The sequence below is a fragment of the Harpia harpyja genome, chromosome 10, assembly GCF_026419915.1.
Source record: "Harpia harpyja isolate bHarHar1 chromosome 10, bHarHar1 primary haplotype, whole genome shotgun sequence".
Taxonomy (NCBI): Eukaryota; Metazoa; Chordata; class Aves; order Accipitriformes; family Accipitridae; genus Harpia; species Harpia harpyja.
This window is the reverse complement of record NC_068949.1, coordinates 23182810-23205595: the sequence shown is the minus strand read 5'-3', so window position 1 is coordinate 23205595 and position 22786 is coordinate 23182810. Positions and strand designations below refer to the sequence as shown.

Sequence of the window (22786 nt, the reverse complement as noted above, 5' to 3'; positions counted from 1 at the left end):
CCCTCACCTAGAGCAGCACTGCGAGAGGGGTTTACCAAGGCATACATTGCACTAGAGGGCAGCCTAGACCTTCCACGGGCTGCCTGGGCGAGCATCACCACAGCTCCAGTCCCACTCTGCGGAAGCTTGTAACAGAACCCTCTGCCTTTTTAAACAATTCCTAACCACCACACCTGAAAGCATTTGCAAGAGCAGGAGTGCAGCTCTTACAAAAATGGCAATTCTCACTACACCAACCGTTTCTAAGGACTTTTTTGTATAAGAGTGCTATCTGCATTACACTACCATCTTGCACGGATTCTGTTGTTTTCCCTCCAACAAAGTCTCAAAATACTTTTCAAAGGACATTGTTAATTACTATTCATTAGGAAGGGAAAGTTAAGCACAGTAGTTATGAAACACATCAAATCCAGGGACAAAATTAGACATTTCCTCCAATCTAACTAAATATTTATTACATAAACATTGTTAATGAACTATAATAAACAATTTACTCATGTTTGTTAGTGTATAAGAAAATAAATGAGCAGTTTCAGGCCAACTGATGAGTAAAGCCAAATAGCAAAGAAAGCTCATACACAGACAGGTAAATAGAACTATTTTCATAGATTTATTTGAAAAATACTTACAAAAGCAAGTATGTTTGACACTAAAATAGTTAAACTTATTCTGTGTTTACATTGGTGTAATTAAGCGTGCAGCATTAACAGTCTTTTCAGTTTGAAGCATTGTTAGTTTGCCTTAAGGAAGTGGGGAAAATTCTCATTTACTGATGAACAATGTCTCCCTGCCATTTCCTCAGCAGCAACTACAGCTGTGATCTCTGCCCGAGATCTCAGCACACTGAAAACTGGGTTTGCCTTACTAACTGCCAGCCTGCCAAGTGCAGATTTACTGGAACCTGGAAGGTGGGTCAGTTTTTTTCCCCCTAGGAAGGAACAGGAGAGCAGAATGAACGGAAAACAAAAGGATTGGGTTTTTTATGTGAAAAATTTACCAAAGCTACGTTTCATGAAAAAGAGTCCTTAAAAGTGTCCTTTGTTAGTGGCCGTCTTCCTTCAAAACGTGCACATACTTCTGAACTTACCCATAAACCAATGGCCCTGAAGCTTACCATTCCTATTGCACTTTTTTGCTAGGAGAGGCCAGGACTAGAATAGCTAAGATTCCCCATCCAGACAGCAGTTCAGTAGTGTCAGAAATGAAATACAGTGCAATTAGTTTCCACATACTGTATAGCTACATTTTAAGACAAAACTGGCACAGATACTGATTAAAAGAGTTTGCTGTCTCCATGTAACCCATGCTCTGGCAACAGCTATAGTCTGTTCACAGAGTGGTTTATTAGGGCACATGGAGTGGATGGGATCTCACCAGCCACTATTTTGCATGGTGCCAGTAGCTGCTGCTGCTCGAGCCAGCATATTTCTGTGTGCTTCCGAAGCAGAAGAAAAAGTCCCATCCATCACATGCATTGGCAGCATTCGCCTTCTGCCAGGCTGAGGGGTGTAGCTGTTCTGTCGCCAGTCTTCTTCTGGGGGCATATCAACTCTCCTTGGACCCGGGGCCTTAACACAAGAAGGGGGCACAGGACAACCTTGAGAGGCACCGGGATCCCAGGAAGGCTCACGTGGTATTCTTAAAGTGCTGTAGTCTGTGCTGGCTGGTAGCCTGCAACTGATGGCATAAGATTCATGCATTTGATGTTGTGAAGGCTGCTGGAGAAAGCCTTCCTGTAAACTCTTGCCTGGCTGGCCAGCATGTTTCCCCCAGAGCGTTGTTCGTTTATCTGGTAGCGTGGCTGTTTGCCTGGCAGGGTAGCTTGTGTTCAGCCAATGGCCAGAGACACTTGATGCTCCACCTCCTAAATGTGGATTAACAAGAGGCTTTTGCCCCTGGGAGAGGGTGCCTTTGGGTGCACAAGGGAGACTCCCATAGCTCAGTGCCACACCTGGGTAGTCTTCACCTTGGAAAGCTTCACCCCTGTCAGGCACAACCAAAAGTTTCTGGATGATGTTCTTCTGATCTCCTGGGGGGGAGGGGAAAAAAAAAAAAAGTTTGCTTAGTTATATTTTTTGTCTCATCCTGTCAGAACTTTCAGCTGTGACCAACAGGTGACAGAAGAAAAACGAAATCACTAGTATATCCAGTTACTGGTTGACATGCAATTCTGAATAAAAGCTAGCTGTACCCGTTCTAGCATTCACTTTCCTCACTGCATTTCCTCCTTATCCTATTGCAGCTGCTGTCACAGACTTCAGATTTCTTTAATAGCCCTTGTGTCATCAAGGAGCCCGACAAGATATTTCAAGGCTGGTAGATCAAACTGGTTTTGATGGCTGTCACAGGGAAAATAATTCTCATGCAGGAATTAGTTATTCCTATTGGCACAATTACATGTGTGAGTTGCTGGAATTAGTAGCTTGTGAAAGTATTCTCATACATGACAAGGTGGTGGGTCTTACTGCTACTTTTACGCTAAAGAAAATACCTCAAAAAATGTGAATATGGTCATATATAAAGTTATCATAATGTTTCCATAAAGATTATTCCCTTTTGTTATGTCCACTTAGCACAGGACCATAGAACAACTCAAAGGGGCAGAGAAGAAAAAAAAGAACATGATTTGTCCCTCCAGATTTCTGGAGGAATTCAGGCAGATGGTGAAACATCATTATGAAAGACAAGATCTGAAAAGTTGTATTTCAGCAGTATTTCTGATCATGAAGGAGGATGAAAAGTCCTGTGATTACCTGACAGCTTACGTGCCTTGCCCACCATGCTGGGCACCAGTACATCATGGGGTAGGTGCTGCACCTGGTTTAGGTTGTGCTGGGGATCAAAGGGAAACACAGGAGGATCATGGGGGAAAGGAAGGGAAGTGGAGCTGGAAGAACGGTGGCTGGTGTCCACTGGCATTTTCCTCGTATTTGGTGCTTCCTTTTATAAAATGAGAAAGGAGGAGAAAAGAACATAAAATGATAAGTAAACACAGAGTTGGATTGAATCAAGCAAAAATGGTGTTGATCCAAGGAAAGGGATGAGTCACCAGAATAAAAACATGCATCTGTATGTGAAAAAGAAATACACATAAAAGCTGCATCAATCCAGTAAGGCTCTTACTGCAGTGGTGGGCTACTTAGGAGGATCATTTCACTGGAAACATACCAAGGAGAAAAAGCCAAAACAAACACAAACCACTCATGAAGGTTTGGTTCACAAACTGAATCCACAGAGTGATGGCAGGCCAGTCAGCATCGGAACTGCCATGCTACACAAGCCATGAAATAAAGAAGGGTACTGCTGATCCTTTCTTCCTATTTTCTAGCAGTCCTTACTGAAAGCTCCAATTCCAGACTATGAACAGATTTACTTGTTGCAGCTGAAGTATTTACCAGTGCTGTACCGTTTCCCTCTATTAGGATGTACCTACCCCAAAGGAGGGATGGCCGAATGGCATGGTAACAAACCATCACAGACTTAAGCCCAGTGACTAACTTGAAGAGTGGTGAAAGACATCCATCCTATTGGCTGCTTCTGTTGTGGGGATAAAAACGTTCAGCAGAGAGGGGGGGTCTTGGACAGCTAGAGGTTTTTAATTGCTTCTGCCAGCACCTCCAGGTACATGTTAAAGCCCTCAACTAAAGCACACTGAGGAGCAAATTTTCAGAAGTTGACATATTCTTAGCTTATGGTACACAGCAGACAGATAGAATCAGACCAACCAGCCTAAATAACTGATTTTGCAACTGAGACTCTTCTACACTTATTATGCAGTTGGTTTCAAATCAAAACTTAAGCACAGTTCACAAAAAATTCAATCCAAGCCTAACCTTCACATTATATCTTGCTATGTTGCTAAACACCAACAATAATCTGTTACTGTTCTCCTCAGTGGCAGTTTTAACTTGCATCTAAAGCTACTTAAGAGAGGTAACAAAGGAAAAATCAATCTATTTTTAGTTACTTCCTGTATGTAACTGACTGCATGTTATGTACCAAGTCTTGAATTGTCTCCCCTTTATGCATACTTTTACTCTCTAAAACTTCCTGCATATACACACAAGAGAGCAGAAACTTCCAGATGGTTAGTGGTGTCTTTTTAAAATTACAGATGCATTAGAAGCTTTCTTGAAAACTCTCTAAGTCAACTGAAAATAATGCTTAACTGGATGCCTTTGTATACTGGCAAGTAATATTAGCTCATGTGCTTACGAGCTGCAGCAGGTACTACTCTGCAATGACTCCTGAAGAAGATAGCTTTGTTACTTAAATAAAAGCTCGTTCTTCTTCCAAAAAGAGAACAAAAACTCACACAGACAAGCTTTCATCATCACTTATTATTCAGTTGTCTGCAGTCTTGTTTGTTAACTACTAAATGTGGAGAGAGAAAACAGCAACCGTACACACAGATGATGGCTCTTTGGAAAGCTGCACATCATTCTACTTACAAAACTGTGAGAAGAGACCTTGGTCTCTTCTCTGTTTGAGATGACTGTCCCACTGAGACTGCGAGCAATGCGACGGAAATTCTCTGCACTGTACATTTCTTCGTCTTCTGGTTCCTTGCTATGTTCTCTGGTATACGTGACCTGCAGACAATACCACACTTTCAGAAAATGCTCTCCAATATCAATTTTGTATAATAATTATGGGAAGAGATCAATATAAATCTAACAGGCTATACTTCAATGAAACTCCATGACCTTTTCTTTTTTGAAACCCTTCATTCAGGTACTACCTTGAATGCTTAAAGCAAATGGGTCCGTTTGGATATGGTGATTAAAAATATTATTCCTTATAGTCTTTCTTTCTTTAGCAAATATACACTGAGTGATTTGTTTAAGTGAGATTCATTCTTTTATAAATATCTAAAGCCAGGACAAAAAGTCTCTACTAGGATAGACCTATCTAAAGGACTAACTGCTGCTACAGGCATCACTGCCCCTGTAGAGATAATCATGGCTGCAGCTGACATCCTATGATAAAGTACTACAGTCTTCTCATAACAACAAATAAAAAATCTAGGATTATTTGATGAGTGCTGGAAGCTTGTTAATCTTATGTTAGGAAATGTTTATTCCTTCTTTCTTTAATGAGTATGAAAGTACTATAGCAAATGTAATTTCCCCTTGAAAATACTTGTATGTTTTCATGTACAGGCACTAATATGTAACTGCCAGTTATTTAAACAGTTTCTCCCCAGAAAAAAAAGCATCTTCTCCCACTCTGAGGTGACCAACTACCAACTGTAGCAAATACCAGATCATCCCCCACTTTCAAAATATGTAGTGACAGAGTAAAAAAAAAAAAACAAACCCAAGGCTGTTCCCCTGCAAGTGGTAACATCAAGAAGCAGTTATCATAAGTTGAGATGCTAGACAGTTCATGTCAATATGTTCAAAGAGACTACATCTTAAAGTTTTCAGGGATATGTTCCTCAAGGTCAGAATTTAGACAATTTGATTGCATGCAAGCTGCACGTGGCACGAGTCACTCATTTTTTAGCTAATTAATCCTGAGCTAAACTGCACTTAAAATTCTCTCTAACATTAGTATCAATGACCCCAGTACCTTTTTCATAATATATTCCACTTCTCCCATTGTAAATTCTTTCACTCGCACAGGCCAAGCCCTTACCCATCTAGCGCATCTTAAGTAACATGTCACCTTGGAGACAGAAGAGACAGCGGATCCACACAGACTGCGCTCGATCTCTGCTGTTGGGGTTTTCGAGAGACCCATGCCAGCTGTAGCATGCAGCTTCCTCACATTCAGGTTTGCAGAGACTGGGAAGGAAAATACATAATATGGCACATTTCTGACTATCTTAAGTCTGACTTCAGCAAAAACAGACAGACTATACACACCAAATGAGAAGTCATCGCAGATCCTTTGAACATTAATACATAAGCTAACTCCCAACATTTCAAGGGGAGACAGTCTATCAGGATACTCAAGTCTGCTTTACTCACCCTTTTGCAGGCTTCTGGGAAGCAGTTGGGTGAACTATTTAAGAGCTAAATGATTTAACTGCACACCAGCACTTGTTTGATACAGAGGTGAGAGAGTTTAGGGAGCCTAAAGGGACAGAAAATCAGCTACCAAGAGCAAGTTACCTAACGTTACTTGGGATAGACAAGACTCATCAGCTTTAAGTTCCCCACACATTCACCTGCTTGTTCCCACTCAATGCTACAGTTTGTCAGCCATTTGTTGTGCTGGTTAAATAGTTAAAAGTGTTATATTTAACTGAAATTGCTACAGTTACTTCACTTCAGTGGGATCCCCACCATCCAGTTACAATGCTAAAATTTCTCATGGAAAAGACAGGCAGACCAATGGCCTAATAAAAATGGTCACAGGGAGTTTCTCTATAAAGGAAGAAAGGTGATGTGCTGGTAATGACACATTTTCTGCATTGAGGCGGCATTTGGAGGATCATGTCTTTGCTTTAATCTCTGTTGTAGTTTCAGTAATGAAACAGGCATTTTCACCATGATTCTGAATGCAAAGGTCTGACGAAACCAGTTGATACGGGGCAGAAAGCTTAAACAGCATTTGCAAATGAATCAGTAATCCAAGTCAAAAGTGAGAAAGAGCTGTCCTAGACCCACTCAGGTGATTTTCATCCAGTTCATCACAGTAGATGCACTGGTTCAAACTTTTTGTTTTTATACAGAATTTGCAGAACTTGTGAAGAAACAACTGAAAGTCACAGCAAACCAGAAGTAAAGATCTCAAACACACTTCTTCACTTTACAAGAATATCTGTATCTCATCTCCCTCATGTATGTAGTCAGAAAATAAGCAAGAAAAGTGTCAGCATAAGAAACAGACTGTCTGATGACAGAACTCTGAAGCTCCAGCTAACACTAAAGCAACCAGGCTTTATCCTATTAGATTTCCAGAAAGAGCTTCCAAAATCAGTAAGCTAAGTAGAACACATAAGACCTTCTGATTCAAGCCCATGCAAGAGAATACCTGCAAGGTTGTGAGGTCAGATCTTGCCTAACTCTGAAAGAAAACTAAAAGGATAACAAACAGGAAATGGCCACCTTCGGATGTGTCACCTGGTCTGCCAGTGGACCGCAAGACAAGAGAGTTTCATAGAAAACCTGAACTGTTGAATAAAAACCTGTTCAAGAGTTTACTGCAGTATTCAGTCTGGCCATGGCCAAGCTTGATTTGTCAGGAACGATGGAGGCTCCACCTCCACGGGTGCAGGGCAGGGGAAAAACCTGCCTTGTGTATGTATTGCAATATATATCGCACATCTCTCTCTCTCTCTCGTACCCATGAAGTTTCAGGCTGCTTTATATTTAACCAGAAAATCTGTAGCTCTAATGCTATGACATGGATTATGAAGAAATTTGCTTCACTTGTACTAAGCAGAGAATCAAGGTTGCCCTATCTCACGCAGGAGATTAGATCAGCTTAAGTGGAACCGGACTGCTGCCATCAGACTCTAACTGAATGTCTCCAGCCAACAGCTGGATGTTCTCACCAACAGCAACAGAATCTGTTCTCTTTCCGCACCAACTAATCCACAATGTCTCAAGAATTTTAGTGCAGATCGTGTACCCCAGTGCTGCTTTCACAAGTAATTTTCCAGGACTTAAAGGAGGCAGTCCTTAGCAAAACACAAGTTCAACTCCCATAGATCTGGAACACTTTTAAAAGTTATTCCCCTCAACCAGGTACAGACTAAATTCTCAAATACAATACAATCAGTTAAAATTCACAAATGTGGAGAACATTAACTTCAGGCATAGAAACAGTTTAATGAATTCCAGAGGTGATGTAGGACTTTCAAACAGCAAAGTTCAGCAGCCTGACCTAAGCAGCTAGCTCCCTGCTTGAAAACAGGATCAATTATTTCCATGTTACTCTTAACAGATGTTGCTCTCCATTTGCCAAGATCAACAGCTACTCTGCAGCCTCCTCAGGCAGTGCTATCACACTGCTTCTCTAACTGTATAGTTAGAATGTTTTCAGAGTTCACAACCTGAATCTTTCTGCACCTGTAGGCAAATTCATGCCCATTTATCTAAAACAACCTTCACCTATATTGGAGTACACAGGCAGGTCAACCAAGAAAAACAGCTGCATCATTCTTACCTGATTGGTCAAATGGATACCTAGCACTGTCCTGTCTTCCCAAGAAAGGCCTAGTGGCCTGAGATGCCTGCAGACTAGTCTGATAGAGGGAATCCAGTTCCGAGAGCTCCTGTTCTGTGTCTTGATTCCACTGTGGATGCAGATGTACTGGGATCCTGCTCAAGTCATCTCCAACTGCTCTCTGATCAGAAAGGGGTTGACTCCTCCCAGGTACAGGAAGCCATTCAGTATTCTTATTAGCCTTCTGAGAACTGTAATACCTAGTAACATTATCCACCCAACGGTCCACAGGCATAGAGGCAACCATGCTACTAGTAGCTCCATCATCCACCTGTTTCATTCCTCCATCACGACAGTGCCTTTCCAGGTAGGGTGCAGGGTCTGCTATATTCTGTCCACCTCTTCTACACAGCTCTTCACTGTGAGAACAAATATTCTTAGAAGCAACAGGTTGGGCACTAAAACCCTCCAAAGAAACTACCCCATCCCTAATATCCACAGTTGAGTGTAATTTTTCAGAAGACCGGTTTTTGTTCTCTTGGTTTTGATGGATTAGCTGTCTGTAATCAGAGGATGAAGGGTTGATGAAAGATTTTTGTGTTAATTTTGGAGACTTCTCATCCTCACACACTGCAGCAATCCAGCCTTTTTCATGATTACCTTTTCTCTGGGAGACTGTATGCATTTTCTGAAACTGCTCTGCCAAGGAGCGAACATGTCCCTTTGTACTAAAAGCCTCAGATTTGCAACCTTCTGCTGTGCCATGTTCATCCTGTGAGGGTAATAAAATCTCATGGCTGTTTGCTCTGGAGTACTTATTTGTTTTCTGCAAAGGATCCAAGGAGCACTGCCGTGTAGGGGATGAAGTTGCAGGGGTCATTGCATGGTAGGCCCCTAAATGATCAATGCTGGACCGCACTGGAGAGCTTGCAAGTTTGGAACAAGGACTGTGCTGGCTGTCCTTTTCAGGAGATGCTGCTTGTGGTGGATGTGGACAGGGAAACAGTGTAGGCAAAGACCCAGAGTTTACTGTGTTAGCCTTGGATTTGTACTGAGATGTGAGAATAGGCATTATGTTATGAACCTCTTCTAACTTGCTGCTACTGCAGCATTCCCTATAGTCGTTTAGCCCTGTGGCTGTGGTGTCAGCAAATTCCACACTATGGTGGGCATCTTTCTCAGTTCTTGCAGACCTCTCTGCCAACCCTTGCCTATAGGGAAAAGAGGGAACTTGGTCATGAAAATCAGCAGAAGCAGACTGGAAGTTTGGAGAGATCCTGTTGGATGGATTGCTTTCAGAAGGGGGCAAGGAGGAAGACTCTGGATATAATGATGAGTGCAATTCATGGCAGGAAGCAGGTGGGTGGAAGAAAGAACTGGACCCAAATTCCACTTCTTTGTTGGGTTCCAGTGGTACCTCCTGGCTCAGCAGTACTTGGAGCGGGCCAGTCTGTTCACTAAAACACACAGAAGGGTAAATGATTAGCAGTAGTCATTGCTTACATTTATCCCTAGGGTACAGAACTTGCACTAGATGACATATACCTCAACACACCTGTCTCTACTAACCGTATTCTGATGAAGATTTTGCATTAATTCAGCAGATACGTACATGTTAGTCCTTTGCTTCTAACCATGATTTCCTACTATAACTCATCTAACTGAGTCCATTTCATATTTTTAAGAGTATTTTGCTACAGTTAGGCTCTATATAAAGTATTCTTGTACAGCACCCTTGGCACTTTAACCAGCAGACTGAGCGTGTGGGTAGGGGTAACTGTAAGAATAGTAAAAATAGCATTATATAAAACAAAACAACTGTTTCCAACATTAACTTCTTAAATATTTTTGAAAATACTTTGGACATGTTCATGATCTGAACATGAACTGACAGTATTTCCATGAGGTCCCATCTCTCCAGGCAACTTCATGAAGAATGACTTGACAAATGGAAGGAACAGGTTGAAATTTCTCTCATATCATCTTTATATTCTGATCTTTGAGATATTTATCCAACACATTAAATAAAATTTGAGTTAAATATATAACTATTATTTTGTAATAAATAACTTGTATTCTAAGTATACTTCTAAAAAATAACTTGTAGTCTTTTATGTGTCAATGCAAGAAAATTATATCCTTGGGTCATATGTGTTCTTGGCATTTTTCTGCATTTAATTAGCATTTTAATATGCAGACAGAAAAACCAGTACCAAGTCCACGTGCCTGTGAGAAAATGACAGGCTACAAACAATTCCAACAGAGAACTTCAGGAAACTGTAACATCATTGCTTTGTTTCCTCCTTGAGGTGCATAAAATGAAAGTTATCATGAAGACCTAGTTGATATGTGTAGCGGAATGACCTCGTCTGAGTAATTGCAAACTTTGCACTGTCTACAACGTTATTTATATCAAAGCAAGAGTACAGAACTCTGGCTATGAATAGATTCTTTTCATTGGCTGCAATATTAACATTTGGTTGGCTATAACTTTTTGCAAAAGTAATGTTCTTTTCACAGAGCAGCAGTGAGCAAGTTCAGCATTAACAAAATTGGTTTAGAAAGTTCCTTTCTTTCATTTTCTTAGAATCTGCCAAAATGCATAATTGGGGCTCTGCATTTCTCTTGTAAAAGAGGATATAATGGACCCCTGATTGACAAAAAGATCAGCCCTTGTTACATATAATTCAGCTACTGCAGAAAAAGAAAAGAACATTATGAACTATAGCCTGGCAGGTGTGCAAATTAAGTGAGTTTTAGTATATAGCTGTATGTGGCATTTTAAAAAAAGGAAAAGAAAAAGGATTCTCATCTAAGATTTCATCTAAGCTTCTGATAATACAACATGTAAGAAAGGGGAGAGGAAAGAAAAGTAACAGTTCAAGAAACAGCCTAGAAATTGGATAGGGAAGATCTAGTGCTAGGAGGGAATGGCATGGGAAGAAAGAAGGTTAAAGCTGCATGCTGAAGAGGGAAGGAAGAAAGGATCAGTTACAGCAGAGTTAATTATACTATAAAGTCAGTATGGAATAAAGAATCATGAAGAGACACTGAAGAGGCTGCTAAGCCAAGCTACAGGATGCTGGGAAGCACAGAAAGAAAATGAAGAATGATACAGCATCAGGGAGAGTAGTCAAGGTGACAGGATCAGGATCTGGATCCAAGAGTTGTACCACTGCGCCACTAGAGAAGTGGACTAGAAAGAAAAGATCAGTGTACTCGACACTTTTCAAAGTACAGAGCACTAAAACACACTGGTTGCTGTTCCCAACAAAAAAGCAATTATAGCAAGATTTTTACTGCAGTACACTTCCACCGAGTCCTGAAACTGCTCCTGATGATAAACAGCTGCACATTTCATCCTAACACACACACCCTTTTTAGCCAGGTTATTGTCTATTGTATTCTGTCCCTTGGTGCATAAAAGATCGGTGCTGCCAGGCACTGACTGCTACAATTCTCTGTCACAGATCACATTTTGAACACGTGCACATTGACCTATTCTATAAAGACTGGGGGGGGGGGGGGGTAGTTGACCATCTTATAATAGGATTTAACCTAAAAAAGAAAGGAATAGGGAGTAACACTGTAGGATTTGGACTATCCAGGGGAATATATAGAGTTTGCTATTTCTTTCCAGATTGCACTGCTCATAGATGCAGCTCAGATCTGGTTCTAGGTGATATACTTGGACTACCTTGTAGACTGGGCCATGGTGCCACCCTGTGGTGGGTGGCAGCTTGGCGGCGGCAGCGGCTGCGATGGCTGTTGGTGCTGCATGCGATCCTGGAGGCTCCGGGCTTTTCGGATACTGATTTGCAGCTTCTTATCGACTAGGGCTCTGCTGTGAGTGCTAGCGCTGGCATCATGCATGGCAAGTCTTAGTTTAGCTAAAATGCAAAAGAAAACATAGCAGAAAACAAACAGAAAAAAGGAATAAAATTGAAAAATAAAAAAAAAAGAAAAAAGATGCAGCAAGAACATAAAACATGGACCATGCAAATACTGCCACGAGAGTTCACAAGGATGCTATTGTTTCCATTAATGCACATTCAGCTTAGCCAGGTGTCCAAACACGTTAATTGAAACTAAAGCAAAATAAAGTAAAAAAAAAAAAAAATTATCCATGTTTTAGCCCAACTTCTCATCCCCTTCACACAGGCTCTTCCAAGCCTACCACATTGATGCTTCATTCTGTCATCTACCCTTCTCCTGTATCCTCCATACCTGGGACTCCCTTTATGTGCAGGAATACCCAGCTGGGTATTTGAGATTCAGCACATACCTTGCTGGAATGGACGCTAATAGAGCTATCACAACAGCTGTATGCTGCGCCCCTTATTCCGCAGTCCATAAGAGCCAATTTCTAAATGCAAATGCACAGGAGCTACCCACTCTGTCTGCAGCCATTCTATACAGACAGAAGGGAGCATGGGGTGAGACAGCCAGCCAGTCATAATGGAAAAAGACCGAAAATAAAATGAAATCACATAGCACACATTCTCAAAGGTCACAATGCATTTAAGCACTTCCATGTCCTATGCTTTTTTCATCATGAAAGTCAGGTACAGCATAGCTCATTTCTGTTAATCCAGAGGACTCAAGAGTGGGCTACCATTTTCTTCCTATGCTACACCCTCCATGAGAAACAGGGGAGCTTAATGCCCTTTGTAATTTGGCCCGAGGATGGGAAAAAATTGTTAATTGAGGACCAAGTGGCAGAGAGGGTTACCTACTAGGTGTTTGCTGAAACACACCATTTAGCACCAAAAAGGTCACATCAGCACCCCAGTGCTGTTACTGCCATAGTGCTGGAGAGAACAAACAATAAAAAAACAGAGATGAAGACAAATAGGACTAAAATCCCCAAAAGGGAATACTTGTAAAAAGGAAAGGTTCTGTCTCCCTGCACGTTCCTAAAGACCAGCTGGATCCCCATATTACTACCTGACCATTTAAGGTGATTCAATGTTTCAGACTTTTTTCTGTGCTATTAGTAAACTGTCAAAAGCGCAATAGCTCAGGCGGTTAGAGTTACTTACATATAGCTTCATTACAGAGAGCCAAAGCTGCAGCACAGTCCCCCTTCTGCTCCTGATTCAGCGACTCTTCAAAGATTGAGTCTGCCTCCTGCATCGACTTCTCAAAGCCATCACTCCTCCCTGCAATGGGCAGCACCCTTCATTTTGGTTTCATTCATTGCAGAACCCTCACCCTCATCCCATCCGCGATTGCCAAATTCTTCCACATATGGAGTCTCGCAGAGGCTGCACATATCCCAGACCGCACCACCTAACCTTCCCTAAGCAGAAGTACAACTTGAGCACCCTGATATGCTTGACATCCACACAGTAAAACAATGTGAACCAGATTTTTTCCCCTCAAATTTTGTTTACTTGAGAGAGTTGTACTGGCTTCTTATATTATTTTCAACAGTCTAAATCAGTACAAAAGATGGTATAGACAAATCACAGAGTCAGTTCAGATGACTTCTGTCAAGTAGGAATTAATCTAAATTTAGAAATAAATCTAAACCAAAATATATCAGTAAAAGAAATACAGCAGGTCAGGGCTTTCCTTGTATGTTAAGTCCCCTGCCAAAAATCATCTGTCTTTCAGATATCCAATTACTTCCATACAAAATGGAAACAAACTGAAACAACTGAGATGTCTGGGGAACAAAACTCAGACTTGAGTGTGAGTGTAAATGCCTGCATGAAATACTTCTACAAACATGTGTTCAGTGCACACACTCAACTGCTGAAAGAGACATATGTAATATGAAAATGCAACGGTCTTGCAGCTTTAGGAGGAAAAACACAGGTGTAAGAAGCCGAGAAGAAAGGGACAACTGTCAAGAATTCTTTTTGCAACAATTTAGAAAACAGTGTTGGAGAAGATAAGGATAAATCATCCTCGGACCCAAAAGAGAAAGAAAGATAAAAACTGCATCCTAGCATCAGAACATCCAGTTCTGAGAGTAGGAAATGTCCAAACAATCTGGTGTCACCTATTTGGCATTATGCAAACTATGCACTAAAATGTACACATTCAAATGAGGCAGGGGAAAACAGAAAATAAAACTTGACTTTTTGTTTTGTTTAGGGGTGGGTTTTTTTTAATGGAATGTCTTTGTCATTGTGGTAGAGAACATGAGTATCTTTATCAGCCAACAATAAATTGTTTTCTCAATTTGCATAACATATGCTATGGCCTGGCCTGCTCCCCAACACCCTTGTGCACAGATGCAAACACAAACTCTCTTACACCATAAACCCCAAAGAACTCGCACAAAAAGCAAGTACTGCAGAGAGAAGTGAGTTGTTAGAGCAGTGAGTTAATCAAGCAGCACATTCAGTTTCAAAATCAAGGCTACTGAGGCTTGTAATCAAGGCCAGTATACTAAAGTTAGCTTTCTTTGCATGAATTTAGCAGTTTACTTGAGGGGAAAATGAGTCACAAGTGTTCTGGAGTTCTGCATACAAGCAAGCCTTCCAGGCAGTCAAGCAGTCTGTTAATGTTAAGCTATTACATCTCTGACTGGGGTGGGGAAAGACTTAAAAGGAATAATTAAAAAAAAAAAACAACCAAACAAGCAAACAAAAACCAAAAAAATTTTCCCAGATCTCAAGTCAATGCTTGTAAACTCCTCAAACATTCTACTGAAGTCTTTTTTGATTAAGCATTATTGTAGTTTACTTTCTTTTTAACAAGGAAAAGCTAAGCAATATTTTGCTTCTACTAACTAATACAACAAGAGATCAAAGAGGGGTAATGTCTTGGAGAATATACTATTTTCTTTCGGACAGGAGAAGCAAAGATGACAACATCCTCGCGCTCAACAATAGATGTTTACTTTCCAGTTTTTACATAGTTAGCATTTACATTACAAAAGTAAACACTAATACTAATAAAAAAAAGATACCTGCCTACTCTAGTACATCAGAATTTTTCAGCTGATTACTGGCAGGTCACAGCAGGACTGTAAAGACTAAGTGGCTCACTGATGGTCAGCAAAAATTATAAAAACATTCCCACGGTCAGACATTCTCATAGAGATCATATTTTTCAGCTGCCATTGGTACAGTGACATTCTGGCTGCTGAGCAGTTGGCACGGCTGTAGGCTGCAGAGCACTGGCTGTATTGTGTCCAGAACTGGCATTGCCATGGGGTGCCCCTCTCTTTCCTCTCTGTCCTGTAGCAGCAAACCAGCACCTCAACTCTTATCTACAACTGGTTTGAACAAGCAGCATGGGGATGCCAGGAGGCCTAGCAATGAGGCTACAGTGGGTTTGCCCCAATCATGCATGCATTTGTGGGAGCAGAGCCTAGGTGTTCACTACACCTTCCTCGGCTCTGCTGACCCAACAACGCCCCCGAATTAAATGCTCTACCAGGCTTCAGGCTTCACTCTTGTCTGGGTCAGGGCATCTCATCCCATCTTCTCTCTGACTCCCCTTACTGGCTGATGGAGATCAGGGCTAAAACAAAGGTGCTAAATGTGAATCCTGTCACCACATTCCCTTTGCTGCAACTCCATCTTTCCAATTAAACCTCTTCTGCTGCCATGCCCTGCCAGAAACATGAGGAGTCATGGAAAAGACAATCAAACTTAGTACTTGGCTTTTAAAATGTTTTTTTCAATTCTTTTTCCTTAGAAAATATATGTAAGCTAAACCACCAAGCTCAGATTTTCAATTAGATCCAGCTTAAGTCTGCCACAGTACTTGTTCCCACGCCTGTGCTGTGGCTGCACAGCTGGGCAGGGAGAGAAGAGTGGAAAGTACAAGGGCAGAACAAGCAGAATTGCTTAGGGCAGTGATGCTACCAGAAACAATCGGAAACAAAACAATGGCCTAAATAAACAAGCTATGCTGCAGGTGGACCTGAGGCATCCAAAAGGTACAAACAGCATGCTCATTCCAAGATGTTGGTTGAAGCCTTATAGCTGAATCTAGACATCAATACTAGTAGTGGTGCATATGACCATAAAAATGGAAAGCTGCAAATATATTAAAAACACCTCTGCATTACTTTCTTGTCTCATTTAAGAAGGAATTTGGTCAAAATACCAAACACAGTTTTTTCACATCCTACAGGTTTGAAACTGATGGTATTTCACTAACTGAATGTACAGAATTGTAATGGAGAGAAAGAGAGAGAGAGAGAGAGAGACAGAGAGACTTACAATAGGAAATTAAGTTCAAAGGTTCAAAAAACTTCAGCACTACAGTCTTGCAAAATATACTGCATTCAAAAAGTTACCCTGATTCTGCAGTTCATCTAGATCCATGAACCTGCTGGGACGGGGATTAAAGCCCATTGCTGCCTCCATTTCCTTTTCTCTTTTCCTGCGCAGTTCTTGTTCATGCGCTCTCCTTGCCACCTCCTCTTGCAATTCATCCAGTTCACTCTTTAAAGGGACAAACATCTCCCCACCTAAAAAAAAAAACAAACCCACAACCCAAAAAACCCCCCAAAAACCAAACACAAATTTTTGATAGTAAGATCTCTTAGAAGTATCCCTTAAAAGACAAAGAAATATTAATGGAGAATACAATTAACATTAGAAAATAACAAACTGGACTGACCAAGCAAAGACCACAGAATTTCTGACCACAAATTTTGCTTTGTTAAATTTTACTTTTAAAACCCTGCCCAAGCAATTTGGTTTCCAGTTGCCGCCTTTGTGTCAGTGACTGGCCAAAATGCCACAGTATTGCTTCAAGCTCCCCTGCAGCACAGCACATCCCTAGATTCACTGACCCAAGAAACAGCAAATGGAACAGAAAGAATCATTGGAAGAGATAACCCTAAGCTGATGCTGAAATCTTGAGGCTTCTTCCTGTGCTTATAATTTGTAAATAATGCTATATCAAATTTGCCAGATCATTAGCTTTAGTAAGTAAAATGGATTCCAACTGAGATGCTTTTCATCAAACTGCATAAGTAGATGAAAATGGGAGGAAAATAAAGCATATCAATATCCTAGTCAACACAGCAGAAATCAGTCAGTAGTCATTCTCACTTCAACTATGACCTGTATTCAAAAAGTGTCTCCCCTCCTCCCTTTCCCTTCCCCAGTCATTCTCTGGAATAAAGTATCACGTATATCCATTCTCATTTCTGATTATTTTGAATTTTGTATAGCATTATGAGCTTGTTTTCAGGACTCATCAATCCTACTAAGTTATTATGAGTTATGCTTAGGAAGGTATTTTCCACTGATGGCAGAATACTGAGTTATGGGAAAGAATAGGAAAAATAGCTTTACTTTATCAGTTAAGTCAATACTCAAAAAATGTCAGAGCAACACGATCAAAGAAATATTCCAACAAAGTTTTTTGCAATCCCCTTTGGTAAATCTTCTAAGTTATATCTTGCAAAACTGTTATGTTCCTCAATGTTTCTTTTCCCTTTCCTCATAATTTCACTGTGAAGATAAACATCCAGAAAGTAAAGAATGACTCCAATACAATTTACCTTGCAAAACCACTGCTACCAAGGAATTGTATCTTACCATTTCCAATGGTGTGTGGGCTGTTTGCCCAGCTCCCAACTGATGAAGTAGACTCCACTTCCAAGATGCTGCTACTGTGAGACTTTGGGATGTTACGCCAGGCAGGAACCAATCCACCTGCTCGCTTCATATGAATGTCCCTCCAAGAAGAGAGTAATTACAGAATTATAGTTTACCATTCTACTAATCTCTCTAGCAGAAATTATATCTACCTTTTTTTTATCATCACATAAATATTTACTTGCATTTTAATTTCATTAAAAAAAAAAATCTACCACAAGAAAATCTTGGGAGAAACAAGGAAAGAGAAAGTTAACAAGGGGGAGGACAGTAATTCTATTCTCCTCCATAAGAGTATGCAATGCATATTAAACCCGTGGTCTGACAGCTGTTCTCAACAGATTCTTATAACTGAAAATCTACTACTGTGGCCATAAACAGTCTTGGTTTGTGATTGCCTGAAGCTTCCTAAGCCAAGGAGAGAAACACATTGTGCTGACTATTTTTTTTTGCATATAAATATTGCAAGTGCCTTGCAAGACTTCAATGAACCCCTCAAACTGAAAATGTCAAAAGATTTCTACACACGACTATTGATTTCTCATTTTGTACAAGGCTTGTACCAAGCGATGGTTTAACTGAAACAAAAATGTCTATGAGCTGTTCAAAGGACAAGCACCAAGTTTGATATTTTAGTTGAGTTTTTAAATCATAAACTAAGGTTATGACTACTTCAGATGCATCATTTTAGTCAACATTTCTCATTCAACTGAACCCCATTTCTTTTCCTTCTCACTAGCAGTAAGTTAACAATATACTGACAAGAAAAGGAATTAAACACACGCAGATTCCCATTTCCCTTCCATTTCTCCCTTGCCCCAATAAACCTGTATTACAAGCTAGGAGCACTGGTTTGCTTTTTTTTAAAAAATGTTCTACATCATTATGTAACTACAAAAAAGAAATCAAACTTCAAATCACTCCGAAAATGAAGTTTGTTGAAATCTACCTGTGGGTGCTTGAGCTTTCAGACAAGGGCATGTCCAGACTAACTGGGCTGTTGCTGTTGCGTTCACTGCTTTCATAGCCAGACTCCATCCTCTGTATTAGATGAGGATGTTGATCCACCATATGATGCTGGGTGTCCCGGCCTAGCACACCACGCTTGTATCTGACATTTGACTGGCTTGATCTTGTTTCTTGAACAGCATGTTCCTTCACCTCATTCTCAACAAGCTCTTTACCTGTCAAGACAAAAGAGTATAGTTTGGTAGAAGATCCAAGCTTCAATACCAGCAAATCTTCTATACATATGTTAGCTTCTCAACCATCAGCCAGAAGCGCTGCCTTTAATTTGGTGTAAAACTAGCAATATTAAGCAGGAAAAAACCCAATGCTTTTACAGCATTCCTAGTAATATTATGCAATAATCTATTCAACAAATTTATTTTTGAATCTCTCCCCTTTAGTATAACTTACCATATTCCCGCCCAGGTAACAATCAAGTCTGGAAAGAAAATCCCTTCCTCCCCATAACAATTTGTCTAAGATCATTTTACAGTATACCCAGCTGTATTTCCAGTTTATATTTGTTATTATACTCTGTCATATCTACTTCAGATGCTGCACTTTTTACGTTGTTTATTTTGCCATTTATGATTTGATGAGGTTTATATAACATTAGTTCATAGAGGACAGGAAAACTTTTTCTCCTTTTTTTAGTTCTTCCTTACTGATTTCAGTGTGTCCTCCCACTTGCCTCGTTTGCTCCCCTTGCTTCCTTCCCTGGAGCTGTGTTCTCTTCTCCCTTCACCTTCCCTACACACATTGCTTTATGCTTCCCAATTCTTTTCAACCTTTAGCTCCTTCTAGTCGGTATTATCTGTCCCTCCCTCTCTCCAGGCCCCCAAAGTTCTGCAATAGCATTCTTACTAACCACAACTCTAATGCCAGTCACACAAACCTCTTCCTTCTCATTGACACACTGTCCTTCAAGCACTCCAAGATGGGAGCGCAGCAGCTCCAGTAGCATAACAGCATAAAAAACAGGAACTGGTAAACATCTGCTCTCCACACTCTTTATAGTTTCAGGACTACTCTCCTCTTGATAGGGAGCAAAATAACTGTTACATTCATTTGCAGACTGCGGAAAGGGAAGCAGGGGGCTGGGGCATGGGCAACAAAAGATACCCAAAGTTGTTTCACAACAATTTTGTTACTTTCAAAAACAGCAAAGCTGAGGACAAAGTCTTTATGTACGAGTTCCATAGCTGCTATAGTGTAAAATGGTCCCAGATAAATCATCACTGGCTGCCAGGCTCTTATCCTCACAACAAGAACTCAGCACTGATACACGAGGTACTCACTGCACCATAGTCTGAACCATCATGCAAAAATATCACGATGAGCCAGAGAAAAAAAAAACAGACCAATGCAAATGGCCATTCCAAGGGATGAACTTTCAGATACTTACCAGGCTAGCTCTGTGTCCATTTAAGCAGCGCAGACAGTAATGTTTCCCTTATTATTTCCTTACATGTGAAATTTAGCACATACAAAGCAAACAGAAGTATCATACATGCAACATGAACATCTACGCAGAAACTAGCCTTCAAGGACAAGACTCACCACTGACCTAAATGCCACGTTCAAAATTTCACTTTCCTACTTAAGCAAAATTGGATAGTGGAATATAATAAATTCCACACATTCTGAAATAAATCTTTCTCCTCAAATTCTTACCTGCTTCTTCAGAGAAGGGGCTAAGCTGAGTGTAGCCACAATGTTTCCTCTTGTCTTTACTGAAGATGCTGTCTATATTCAGAGACTCTCTTTTGGGTCTCCAGGTTGGCCGGTACCTGCTAGACGAACTGGATTTAGACTCACTGCTGGTACTCTCCACTTCCCAGTCTCGAGAGTGTGCAGAGAGGCTTTTTGAGGGTCGTGTTTCTGCCTGATCCACACTACTCCCTCCACGAGGAGAATTCTGGATGGTTTGCGAAATCTGCTGTGGTCTGCTGTGGATCATATTGCTCACTGTCTCTTTAAATTCCCTCAGCCTGCTGGTGCTGCTGGATGGTTTGGGGGCAGTTCTGGGGGCTTGTTTCTCCTTCAAGGTTTCTCCTGCAGTTTACAGAGACAGCAAAACCACAAAAATAACTTCAGATTAAACCAGCAGCCCTACTTGCAGCATCTTCATGTGGACTTTGAAAAGTAAAAGACAAAACACCCCCCCCCGGCTCCCCACAACAAAATAAAAAAAAAAAAACCCAAACCCAACCAAAAAAAAAAAAACCAAACAAACACCACCCCCCCCAAAAAACCCAAACCCAACCAACAGCCCCCAAATAAAAAAAAAGGAAAGACAGGACAAAATACAGACACAGATGTAAGAAACAAGGAGTGAAATGCATGTACACACTGAGGATCTTAAAAACATGCAGAAAGAGATACTGATATTTGAAATAAAGTAACATCTCTTGCCTTCACTATGGTATCCTGATGACTGAGCCTCATCTCCTTTTCGCCGAGACCGGCTAGAACTCCTTTTGCGGTCTGCCAGCGAGCCCTTTTTGGAAACATGCCTCTGATTGCACTCACTGTCAGTCAGGTGCCCTGGAAGAACAGAATAACACAGTAGAGATGACAAGAGCCTTCAGACCGAGTGGTCTTGTGTGCTAAAAGCAGCAGGGTTCTCCTGATCCTTAGGAGCTACAGACACTCCAACACTCACTGGCATGTTTGGGTAAGTTTTTGTATCCAGAAGTTTTTGGTTTTGTCTTGGGGAGGGTGTTCTGTTTTTAAGGTCATAAAAGAGCAATACAGCCCCTACAAGGAATCTGGTTTATGAGAGCTCATCCACAGGAAGAGGAAAAAGTTGACTCTGCCTAATCTTCTAATAGTCTAAAGGACACCACTTTCTTGCTGTCTGAATACTTTTTCAGTTTTAACAGCCATGAACACGAAAATCCTGAGGACAGCTTGCTTGACATTACTCTGTTGAATGAAGACTCAAACACATGAAAAAGTTACCATGTAATAATAATTACTGCACGTCATCAGCTGCTCTGCACTAATTATCCATTTGCACTCTCTTCACTTGTAGCAAATACTAAGTAATCTGAGTTGGCTTAGTGTACAGTGAAGAAGCCCCAGTTGGCTCTCAAGGACTAAGTCAGCTAATTCACATCTGCCACAAGCTAAGAGCATACACACAAACCATCAACATGGATCAGCTGACACATGACAACGTTCCCTTAATACAGCTCATGTGTCTGAGCACTAATATTTTCTCTTGCACACAATTTATTCCCCATTTCCTCATATCAAATGTGAATTAAGAGTATTTGACTTTTGCCTTTTCTTAATTTTATCATTCTCACACATTCACAGTCCTAAACCTGCAAGCACAAACACACGCATGGCTTTACTCACGTGAGTAGTCCCAAACAGAGATGCAAGATAAGAAGGGAATTTATGAATAAGCTACAAAGACTTTTCTCTAGCCTTTATATCACCAACTTTCACCTGCACAGGATGACAGGAAAGGAAAATCCCTACTACCCAATAGTGGATTAACAGACCCCAGACTACATAGCTGGCTGTTCTAAGCCTTCCCCCTTCTCTAGAAATTAACATAAAAATCAACAACATTTAAAGCAGATTTTACACATAAAGTTGTACATTCAACAGTTAAAAAATAATTCACTTCAACTACAACTGCTACAAAGATACTGTAATAAATGCGCGGTAAGGAATCCAAACAAAAAGCAAGCTACACAAGAGTTGCATTTCTATTAATCTGCAAAGTGGAGAGTGATTTTGTAGCCAAATTCTTTAGAAACAAGCAGATTATATAAAAGAAAAGAAATTAAGGAAGTAAAAGAGAAATGTTGGCAGTGAAGACAGAAGAAGTGCAGCATTTAGGTGACTGAGCATGAGTCAGTGCTTTGGGAGAATTTTTTTTGCCTTCACAGCATGGACTGTCACACATCTTTTAGGTACTGAAAGTACAGTATTATCTTATACCTTGTATATATACCCTCAAGACAGAAGATACAAGAGGCTTATGTTTCACTTCAGAGTGTACAACTTCTCTAGTTAAACATTTTTCCCCCGAAAGTTCTTTTAACCTGACAGAGAGT

At 40.7% G+C, this 22786-nt stretch overlaps 1 protein-coding gene across 9 annotated transcripts in view; it reads right to left on the bottom strand.

Annotated features, from left to right (window-relative positions):
* Positions 1-587: 587 nt before the first annotated feature.
* USP54 (ubiquitin specific peptidase 54) overlaps positions 588-22786 on the bottom strand; it is a 106271-nt gene continuing 84072 nt past the window's right edge. For 5 of the 9 annotated variants that reach the window (XM_052798578.1, XM_052798573.1, XM_052798574.1 and 2 more), the window contains 12 exons: positions 21126-21257; positions 20385-20765; positions 18652-18886; positions 17643-17782; positions 16388-16561; positions 13164-13283; positions 11819-12011; positions 8122-9578; positions 5641-5789; positions 4452-4592; positions 2754-2940; positions 588-2029 (listed from right to left, as the gene is read on the bottom strand). In XM_052798578.1, coding sequence (XP_052654538.1) covers positions 1371-2029; positions 2754-2940; positions 4452-4592; positions 5641-5789; positions 8122-9578; positions 11819-12011; positions 13164-13283; positions 16388-16561; positions 17643-17782; positions 18652-18886; positions 20385-20765; positions 21126-21257 — 3968 coding nt within the window. In that variant the 3' untranslated portion in view covers positions 588-1370. Of the gene's footprint in view, positions 2030-2753; positions 2941-4451; positions 4593-5640; positions 5790-8121; positions 9579-11818; positions 12012-13163; positions 13284-16387; positions 16562-17642; positions 17783-18651; positions 18887-20384; positions 20766-21125; positions 21258-22786 lie in introns of those variants that run through there. The other 4 variants (XM_052798577.1, XM_052798580.1, XM_052798581.1 and 1 more) reach the window with 4 other exon arrangements.